The sequence below is a fragment of the Phoxinus phoxinus genome, assembly GCF_949152265.1.
Source record: "Phoxinus phoxinus genome assembly, chromosome: 4".
Taxonomy (NCBI): Eukaryota; Metazoa; Chordata; class Actinopteri; order Cypriniformes; family Leuciscidae; genus Phoxinus; species Phoxinus phoxinus.
In genome coordinates this window covers 32,955,051-32,966,411 of record NC_136879.1, presented here as the reverse complement: position 1 = coordinate 32,966,411, position 11,361 = coordinate 32,955,051, and the positions used below count along the sequence as shown (strand labels likewise).

General features: G+C 34.1%; 1 protein-coding gene across 1 annotated transcript; it reads left to right on the top strand.

The window, feature by feature from the left end:
- The first annotated feature begins 323 nt into the window (after positions 1-323).
- flot2b (flotillin 2b) lies at positions 324-10,389 on the top strand. Its single transcript, XM_079609522.1, has 11 exons — positions 324-562; positions 2,349-2,430; positions 2,974-3,064; positions 3,995-4,118; positions 4,213-4,331; positions 5,213-5,326; positions 5,412-5,531; positions 5,666-5,880; positions 6,773-6,956; positions 7,091-7,240; positions 8,489-10,389. The coding sequence occupies exons 1-11, from the start codon at positions 514-516 to the stop codon at positions 8,525-8,527; spliced, it is 1,287 nt and encodes a 428-aa protein (XP_079465648.1). The 5' UTR covers positions 324-513; the 3' UTR covers positions 8,528-10,389.
- The last annotated feature ends 972 nt before the right edge of the window (positions 10,390-11,361 follow it).

Genomic DNA, 11,361 nt, shown 5'->3' with positions numbered 1-11,361 from the left:
ACAACCATAGACTATATGGATACAACCACAGTACTTTAAACTAGTAAACGTCCATCACTTGCCAAGTCTTTCTTTCTGTCTTAATTGTAAAATGCAGAAAGGCATAACGTCTTTTCCTCAGAACTATAAAATCAAACAGTGAATGGAGACAAGATGGGAATTAGATACAGTAAGCATTTTAGTAATCATGACAACACGGAGCCAGTGTTCCAAAACCCCAGTGAGCTGCCTACCTAGATAGCAGTTTGGACATCATAGGCCCATTTATACGCTCAAATGTGCTGCCTAGGTAGGGAGCTCGCTAGGTTTCGACATACACCCATACAGGATCACGTCCCTCTCTCCCTTCCTTCCTTCCAGTGGTGGGCAGGGTCGCTTGTGTTGACAAACATTCATTCTCTCACTAGGGTGGGGACCTATACATTTTACGAGTCAAAAAGCTGCTAAATAAACGCTTTATTAAACATTTAGGAATATACACGAAAGGATTACTGATCGGTATTAAATGCAAGTATGGGTTGCTGCCTGACTGTTGGACCAAATGAAGCGCTCGTTGTGTCAGGTAAGTTATCGTAATAATCTGTGTTTACAATATCTTGTAATATTAAGACTTAATCATTTTCAAACAATTATTGCATTCTTTCTTTAATGAAGTGTTTATTTGACTGTTTGCTTTCGCATGTATTATGAATTGTGTGGTAAATAATATCATCCAGTCGTGTTAGCTAGCTACAGCTAACGTACGTTAGCCCAGCTCTTCCGCATTTACACGATAGTCATTCAGAACTGTTTTAAACCATTTTCGGCGTTTTTAATTCCGCTTATTTCCGAAACTTAGTATAAATACAAACATAAACGTAGTCTATTCATTTATGAAATTCAGTGTTTAACGTACAAATAATTCTCCTCCTTATTATGCATATCACAATGTTTGCTAGGTGCATCCCGTTACACTCTAACCATGATTTAAGGTTGTAACGTTACTTTATTTTAAGGTGTCATTGTTTCAGTGTAATTGTATATTTAAGGACTGTGTAATATGATTTAACAACATTAACCTACTATAGGGTTAGGATTTAAGTTAGTTTAAGTTAGTTGCGTAATTATTTATCATTCTGTTAGGTAAGTGCATGTAACAAGGACATTGTCAAATAAAGTGTTACCTGATTTAATATATAATAACTCAGTTATTCATTCATACTAATTATACTATGCTCTCAATTCTCATAGAAACGGCCACTTTAGTACTAGTGAAATGTTGTGGTTACATTGGGCTGATTTTGGCCTAAAGTACCCTGTTTTTTTTTTTACTACACTTTAAAAGGCACTGTGACGATATTGTGCTACAGTAATGATATTAAATGATAATACCATGTTATTTACATGGTACTTCCAAGAATACTGTAACACTCTACATGTCCAAATTCAAGGTAGTACCACGGTACGTTTTTTTTATGTCGCCTTAAAGGGATAGTTCACTTTAAAATTAAAATTCTGTCATCATTTACTCACCCTCAAGTTGTTTCAAACCTGTATTAATTTATTTCTTCTGCTGAACACAAAGAAAGATATTTTGAAGAATGTCAGTAACCAAACAGTAGTCTGTACCCATTGACTTCCATAGTATTTTTTTCTTCCTACTATGGAAGTCAATGGGTACAGACTACTGTTTGGTTACTGACATTCTTCAAAATATCTTTCTTTGTGTTCAGCAGAAGAAATAAATTAATACAGGTTTGAAACAACTTGAGGGTGAGTAAATGATGACAGAATTTTAATTTTAAAGTGAACTATCCCTTTAAGTACTATGGTACCTTGGAGTACCATGTTAATACCATAGTACGGGGGTTTTCAATCTTTAATATCCTTGTGCGACAGCCCCTCATCCTAAAATTTAAAATGCAGCTATTCATTTTTATGCATTAAGACCGAATTTATACTGTTACAAATTAATAGGCTAGTATAAATATACGTTAAATTATTATTTAGAGAAATATTTAGTGTCTGTTATGTAGCTACTGTTAGATATATCTATTATTTATTTAAATTAAAAGTGACATTTTAATCAATTTAGTTAAATTTATTTTATTTTTTTTACCCTGTTTTTCTCTCAACTTTTTATTGAACCCCATTTTGAAAACCCCTGCCATAGTACATAAATATGGTAATATTAGGTCAGACTATCATGGTATGACTAAGTGTTGACATTGTAGCATCTTCTAGTTCACTTCACGTTTGGATCCCCATTGAACTCAGCTCATGAGATCGTATCCTTGTAATGTTTGACTATGTCTGATGAGATTATCACCGCAGTGCCATCACATGTGTGTGCTTTTATTCTCTCCTAGGTGCCTGTTGTGGGGCAGATTCAAAGACGTATGTGGTGGGAGGCTGGGCGTGGGCATGGTGGCTTATAACAGACACCCAGAGGTAACAACAGTCAAATAAATGAGGATCACAGGGTCACATTTCACTGTGTGGTGCAGTAAATGCAGTCAAAGTTCACCTTAACAACATTGAATCCATGTTTGGTTGTATAATTACAATGCTTGACCTTAGAAAACCAAAAGCCGCACCTGGTCAGGTGTGTTTGTCAAACCAGTTTGGCTGTGCAATGTGCATGCTGTACAGAGGTCTTCAGGGATCGCTTGACATATTTTAATCATATACATCTGTCATTCAGATATCGATATTATTCTCTTTCCGTTCACATCTTAAATTTCCATGATCAGCTGAATTGGTTGATTTATGAGCTGATCTGATGCTTTTCTATTGAGCGTTTGCTTCAGGCTTTCCTCTTGAACATCTCTCTGACTGCATACAGTTCTTCCTGTCAGCTATTGCCCTTTGGCACTCTTGTCCCAGTTTTTGAATTCTGCATTGCTAACAAGCTTTGGAATAACAGGTTTTTCTTGCCTTAGGCACTCTTCTTAAAGGTTGCGTTTAACTTCTGGTTATCCCCCCCCCCCCCAGGATTACACTAGAGATTATGACTCTACAGCCTAAGTGTGAAGACGTGGAGACAGCGGAGGGAGTCGCCATTACAGTTACAGGAGTTGCTCAAGTAAACACTCTCTCGTGGACCGCTCAAAGCTCATTTACTGTTGTCTTATTACATGTATGATTAGATTTCTATCATTAGATGTGAACACAAATGTTGGGGTGATCCGTCCTATTCCTGGAGGATCTACCTTGCAGGATTGGAACCCTGCAGCTAAACTCTGGAGGAAGATCTCTGGATCTTAAGGAACAGGATTAGACACATATTATATATATATATACTGTATATATATAGAATATACAGTATCATAATGGTATATTAATGATTGATTCACTTTTGAAGCTTAGTATCAGACATTATTTTAATTGAATTCATTGAATTAAATTATCTTTTTGTACTTGAAAGTTACAATATACACTACCATTCAAAAGTGTGGGGTCAGTAAGATTTTAGTTTAAGAAATTAATACTTTTATGCAGCAAGGATTTATTCAAAGAAAAGTGACAGTAAAGACATTTATAAGTTTACAAATGATGTCAAATTCAAATAAATGCTGTTCTTTTGAATTTATCTTTTCATAAAAAAAAACTTTTCAACATTGATAATTTTTTTCTTGAGCAGCAAATCAGCGCATTAGAATGATTTCTGAAGGATCATGTGACACTGAAGACTGGAGTGAGGATGCTGAAAATTCAGCTTTGACATGACAGGAGTGAATTATATTGTCAAATATATTCAAATTGAAAACTCATTTTAAATTGTAATAATATTTCCCAATATGCCGGTTTCTATTGTTTTGACCAAATAAATGCAGCCTTTGTGAGCTGAAGATACTTCTTTAAAAAACACTTAAAATGTTACTGACCCCCTAAACGTTTGAAAGGTATGTAGTTGTTATTAACACTTAATGCGTTAACTTGTATTTCAAAGGATTTTTTTAAGAGTGCAAAAGAAAGCTAAATTAATTTTACTGTTGTCTTGTGTTTTTGTCAGATCAAGGTTATGACTGACAAAGACTTGCTAGCTGTTGCCTGTGAGCAGTTTCTGGGAAAGTCTGTCATAGAAATCAAGGCTGTGGTCCTGCAAACCCTAGAGGGACATTTGCGCTCAATCTTAGGTTAATATATTACCAACAATTATAATAACCTCGTTAAAAAAACATTCATATGTGATTCTATGAAGCTAATGTTTTGTTGCTGTCACAACGATAGGCACTTTAACGGTGGAGCAGATCTACCAGGACAGAGATCAGTTTGCTCAGCTGGTACGGGAGGTGGCAGCTCCTGACGTGGGCCGGATGGGCATCGAGATCCTCAGCTTTACCATAAAAGTAAGTTATGGCCCACCTCCATTATAGACCTCAAGGACCAGTGCACATGTAAATATCAAACTTGTATATTAATCCTAAAATAAGTGTTATTTTAGTATTAATTATATAATGTTATATTTATTATTTATTAATTAGTATAAAATAAATACTACAATTATAATTTTAATAGTTTTAATTAAAATTTTTTAGTTTGAGGGCCCGTTTACATGACACTGGTTTCAACCAATCTTTTTAAGTGTTTTGGGGGCCCGAAAAATTTATACTGTTTTTTTTTAAAAACGATGACATCAAGTGCATGTGTGTTACGTGTTCAGTCTATAGGCGCATAGTGTTTCTTTACAAAGTGACATCACCAACTACTGAATAATATAGCAGTTTTAGTCGGTTTCGGGGATCCGTGTGAATGGGGACCATTTTGACAACGTTGTCGCCCGTACACGAAAACAACGCAAAAGAAAAACGTTTCCGTTTTTAGTACATGGTTTTCGTGTAAATTTACCTTGAGTTTTAATAATTTTGCTATGTGCTTTTGTAATTTTTTTGCTTGAGTTTATTTTTATTTCAGTTTTAGTTTTGGTAATTATAGTAAACTTTTCCATGAAGGCAACATTACTAATTTTCATTTAAGTTTTTTTTTTTTTTTTTTTTTCAGATTTAAATTTATTTATTTTCAGCTTTATTTCAGTTAATGCAAACTAAAACTACTTTTAATAGTTTAAGCTAACAACAACAACATACACACATATTATAATACATTTGATAAATTATTCAATATACTTAAGTCATAGTCAATTATTATAATCTAAATAGTAATAAAGAAACATTAAAACAAGTAATAACATTTAAATATTTAAATATTACCACTTGTCTTTTTTTAACAGGATGTGTATGATAAGCTGGACTACTTGAGCTCTCTTGGAAAAACGCAGACAGCGGCTGTACAAAGGGATGCCGACATCGGAGTGGCCGAGGCAGAGAGGGATGCTGGGATTAGAGTAAGAGACTTCTTTATTGCTAATGTATTATCCATTAGATGTGTGGCATTCATTAGCTTCTGTTTTCTCCCACGTCCCTGATCAGGAAGCTGAGTGCAAGAAAGAAATGATGGATGTGAAGTTCTTGGCGGACACTAAAATGGCCGACTCCAAGCGAGAGCTGGAGCTGCAGAAAGCTGCTTTCAATCAGGAAGTGAACACTAAGGTTGGATTCAATTTCATTTCAGTCCAGGGCCATCATCTTAAATCTTACTCATCTTGTTAGCCGCCCGGATGTGGGCTTATACATTCATATTTATCAGTCTCAGATCGTGTGATATGTGTCTCTCCTCCACACAGAAAGCCGAGTCTCAGCTGGCCTATGAACTGCAGGCAGCTAAAGAGCAGCAGAAGATCAGATTGGAGGAGATTGAAATCGAGGTGGTGCAGAGGAAAAAGCAGATCACCATTGAGGAGAAAGAGATTGAGAGGACAGAGAAGGAGCTAACCGCTATGGTCAAGCGTCCAGCTGAAGCTGAGGCTTACAAGATGCAGCAGCTGGCTGAAGGGCAGAAGTGAGTGTGATCGATATTATCATCAATATTATAATAATGTTAATAATATATTAATAAATATAAATCAATGTTTCATTAGATGTGATCAATGGTAAAACGATTAATCGCATCTAACATAAAAGTATGAGTTTATGAAATATATATATATATGTGTGTGTATGAGTTTATGAAATATATATATGTGTGTGTGTGTGTGTGTATACATATACACATACACAAACACATTATGAATGTATAAATATATATGTCTGTGTATATACAGTATACACACATAGACATGTATATATAATATATATAAATAATAAATATAATAATATATATACACACATATTATATAAACACACTTTTATGTTGGATGCGATTAATTGCGATTAAATTATTTGACAGCACTATTAATAATATAATAATAAAGGTAATAAAAAAATAATAATTGACAGAATAATAGAATAATACAACCACATCTTTACAGTAAAGAGATCAACAAACTACTGAACAACACTGAGGAGTAGCGGAAAGTACAAAAAACTTGGGACATAATTATCATGAAAATGTGGGTGGGGATGTACTTAAATAAATATTTTTAAATATATACCGGCAATTCATTTTTTATTATTTGATTTTGCGGTGAAAATTAACCTAGTTGTTGTGTGACCGTGATTAAGTGCCTTGCTAGTTGGATCATCCTCTTTGATTTTGAACCTGCAATCTTTTGGTGTTCGGCTAGGCTACACCATCTGTGCATCTCTTACTTTTAGAAGTAAAATGTTTCACAGATGTGGCACAGATGTTGCTTCAAAACCAAACCGGATATATGATTAATCATGTATCCATTCTGTATTTGATTAACTGATTTTTGACAAACACTGAAATGAATTGTGCTATATTTGAACAGGTTGAAGAAAGTTCTGACTGCTCAGGCCGAGGCAGAGAAGATTCGGAAGATCGGAGAGGCGGAGGCCCTCTCTATCTCATGTGTGGGGAAGGCCGAGGCTGAGAGCATGAGGCTGAAGGCAGAAGCCTACCAGCAGTACGGAGACGCCGCCAAGACCGCACTCGTCCTAGAAGCGCTGCCCAGGGTGAGTGAACTTATATGGATTTCCTTCATAGAGATCCCCAGTGGAGTTGTACAAGGCCACCATGGGTCTATTGAAGGCCTTGATTTCATATTTAGATTTTCTAACTTTGATTTTCTGATTTCCATCCCCCACAGATCGCAGGAAAGGTATCTGCTCCTCTGGCCAAGACCAATGAGATTGTTATCCTGAGTGGGGACGGCAGTCGTGTGACCGGGGAGTTGAACCGTCTCCTCGCAGAGCTGCCCGTGTCTGTGAATGCACTCACGGGTGTGGACCTGTCCAAGGTGAGAGTGGGGGTTCAATCAAATCATGTAACCAGCTATTGATTAAAACACAATCTTAAAAAAGTGAAACAGGCCTTTTTACATTTTTGGCCTGGTGTTTTATGGGCAGTTCATTCAAAATGTACATTAAAGTACACAGTAAAAAATAATGAATTAATTAATCAACAATCTCCTATGTCCTAAATAGGAAAATAAACCACAAAAGTTGAATTCATATAAATTATAAAGAATATATATATATATATATATATATATATATATATATATACACATACATATATATGTATATATATATATATATACACATGTGAAACTCGAAAAATTTTAATATCGTGCAAAAGTTAATTTATTTCAGTAATTCAACGGTGAAACTAATATATTATATAGACTCATTACATGCAAAGTGAGATATTTCAAACCTTTATTTTTTATAATTTTGATGATTATGGCTTACAGCTTATAAAAAACATTTTCACAATATTCTAATTTTGAATTTGGGGTTTTCATAAGCTGTAAGCAATAATCATCAAAATTATAACAAATAAAGGTTTGAAATATCTCACTTTGCATGTAATGAGTCTATATAATATATTAGGTTCACCTTTTAAGTTGAATTACTGAAATAAATTAACTTTTGCACAATAGTAAACATTTTCGAGTTCCACCTGTGTGTGTGTGTATATATATATATATTATTTAAATAAGAGACAATAATTGTATCATACATTTCACATCTCAGGCCCAGATCAGTTGAGTTCTACACTATTATATACTCTAAGTAATTAAATAAAAACTACAATCAATTAAATTAATTCAAAAGTGAATTTTGGCATCACAACATTATAATGTACAGTATGAAAAAAGTATTCATTTTGAGATTTGATAAAAGATTCAAATGAACAGTTCTTAAATGATTAAATATCTAATGTAAATATTTAACATGAATCAGTTTGTTGTATTCCTCATTAGGTTGCTGGGGATAAAACCGTCTACTAAATTAATAAATATAAATGAACGAACACCCATTATCAGCTGAAATATTTCCAAAATAAATCAATCTGATACAAATTTCTGAAATAAAAATATAAATAAACCAAATAAAAAAAATCTATGTGATCGATAACCAATATGGTAGAGTACCAATTTTTTATTTATTCCTACAAATCATAAAAGAACACAGTTCCATTCTTACAGCTGCCATATAGAGCATATTTTTACGTCTTATGAAATCATTCTCTACTTCTACAGATCCCTCTGTTGCAGAAGATGACAGGTGCTCAAGCGTGAAGTAAATCAGTTCCATCTCCTCCATGATATGTGGTATGCACTCACAGAAACTGCCTTTAGAAGACTTGGGAAATCTTTTTTTGTTTTTTTTTTTAAAATAAAAAAACAAAACAAAAACAAACAAGTAGATATTTGATACCTCTGGTGCCTTAATGTTTCATAGGACCAGAATATCTGCATGCACTGCTGCTCCCACATTCCACAATTCACTTGATTCTTAAATCACTTGCCTTCGTGCTGCATCCGCTGGATTCAATGTAATGTCAGACAACATTAGAACAATCAGTTTTGTTTTGTTAAATTCTTCTTTTTTTTTTTACTTTGTAGTGACATTATACAGAATTTGAACCTATCGCACATTTTTCTTTACAATTTGATACACTTCATTTTCATCTTTACACTACACAGACACTTTAACACTTAACGGTGAGTCAGCTTTAGAATCTTTTTATCCATCCAAAGTCTACCACTACTTTTTCATTCATTTTACGTCATATTTCTACCTGAAAAGAGGCGTTGTTACCTTACAAATCCTGCCATGATTTATAACATTCAGGAAGATTGCCATTGATGTGGAGTAGCAAGTAGCATTTAGTGTACTGAGCTCTTGGGCAATAGCATTGCCTTACGGGTAAATATCTGTCATCATAGATAGAAACAAGCCAAGTGCTTCTCTTAATATTAAATGTTGCCGACACATAAATAGACATGGCCTACTGAATTATCATTTAGGTTTCCTGAGCTCATCAATAGTTCAGATCACTCTTTGGGACTATTTTTGCCTGTACATTTTTATGATGTTTGATTGTATGTGTGCTTTGTCTTGTTTAATTTATATGTTAGACTTTTATTGGACAACATCTGTTTTTAAAAGAAGTTCTGTTATGAAGAGATTTATTATTTGTTGTTGGCGAACTCTGATACATGTCTGGAAATCCATCCACCCTCAATGCTATGGATTATCGTTTCATGAGAACAGAGTCGAGCCGTTTTTAAAATAGTTTTGTATAGTTGTATGACAGCCATGCCTAACAAAATCTTTCTAAATAGTAACCCTATTTACACTAGATACCGTAACATCTGTCCTGAAATAATTTGAAATAACCCTTTATGGACAGTAATGTTTTGTTCTGTAGTAGTTTATCTAGTTTGTGTTCTCCTTTGTCACTGTGAAAGTTGCATTACCTCGTTTTCCTCATTTAGTTCAGAGCGAGTGGCGGTTTGCAGGAGATTTTGAAATGTTTGTACCTTTATTCTTCTGTGTTCAGTTAGTGCTGTGAAGGGGCAAGTCACTTTTCTTTGTCATACTAATGAAATCCAAAGAGATCGTACTCCTCTTTGTGATATAAAGAATTCATTTATAGATAGCAATGGTTATTATTTGCTTACTGTTCATTTTTTATTTAATCTGTTAAAAAACTGATTTATTGTTATACCATTGAAAAAAGACTTTTGTATTCTCATTGAAACAGATTCAATCAGTCTTTTATGTGTGTATTTGAAACACCCAGATTATTATTTTAAAGACTAATTCCGAACTATTAAAGCCATGTGGTTTAGCCATTTAGCATTATAGCATCGTAGACTGTTTATGTGCTTTGTATGGCATTGGTAATGAAATGTATGGTAGGCCTACTGCTGTGTATTGGATAAACATTATAGGAATCCTAGAACTGTACGCCAGGATGAAGCCCATGTGTGCTTTTGCTTTAGTTGGTGAACTGACACACAAACTAACTCCAAATATGCCATTGACAATATGGGGAGGATTTGGTAGTTTTATAAATACTCTTTACACAGAATTAACTCTGCATGTTTATGGTGCATGTATTTCCAAATGTAATAAATGTAATGTGAACCTGTCTCTGTCCATGTTATTTTATTCCATTAAGGTGCTCGTGAGTCGTGTAAAACTGTGAGAAATGTGTGTAATATAATCATTAGTCGCATCTTTTGCCAAGTCCCGAATCACTGAAGTGTGCTGCGACACGGCATCTTTTGTTACAAAACACTGACACCGTGTGGCTAAGATATGCAGTGCAGGATTTTTTATCTTAAAAATGTTCTAACTCTTTCCCCCAGTGCTGGGTAGTATTAACATGATTACATGTAATCTGGATTACGTTATCAGAATCCAAAAATAAAGTATTTGTAATTAAATGATATTATATTTTAAAATACTCGTAATCAGACTATACAGTTAGGCCACTATTCATTGAATACATGATTACATAATAAATAATTGACTATTCTTTCTACTTTCTACATTTTACCCTAATGCATGATGTCTTTGTCTGGTTTTAGATGGGTTTTGGGGCACTTCGGGTGTAAGGAGACCAACTTAAACAGCAAAATAATTTTTTTTGTTATTTTTTTCCTGACTTCGTATTTGAGGGTGACATCGTAACCACATGAATGTGACAGGGTTGTCACAAATATCATGACTTACTGTGTAATTTATTACAAGGCACACCAAAATTGAGTGACACTACCATAATGTTTTTTTTTTAAACTCAATAAAGCCTACAGTATCATATTAGACACAAATTTCGGTTACACTTGTTACAGTGTAATTATACATGTAAGTACTGAGAAATATTAATCAATTACATGTACTTATAGGGTTAGGATTAGGGTTTGGTTTGATTTAGGGTTGGTTGCATGCAATTATGCATAATTTATAGTAAGTACTAACTACAACAATGACACTGTAAAATACATTTTTGGTTACACTTTATTTCGATAGTCCACTTTAGACATTCTGCTAGCTTTTCAACTACATGTAAACTAACTCTCATTAGAGTATTAGTTGACTAGTAGACTGTTAGGTTATG

What these genes read in the sequence shown, in the direction of transcription:
- flot2b (XM_079609522.1), top strand. Translation starts at nt 514, where the DNA reads ATGGGTTGCTGCCTGACTGTTGGACCAAATGAAGCGCTCGTTGTGTCA. An exon ending in TGAAGCGCTCGTTGTGTCAG is followed by an intron (nt 563 to 2,348) that starts GTAAGTTATCGT and finishes ATTCTCTCCTAG; the next exon opens with GTGCCTGTTGTGGGGCAGAT. An exon ending in ATCAGGAAGTGAACACTAAG is followed by an intron (nt 5,532 to 5,665) that starts GTTGGATTCAAT and finishes TCCTCCACACAG; the next exon opens with AAAGCCGAGTCTCAGCTGGC.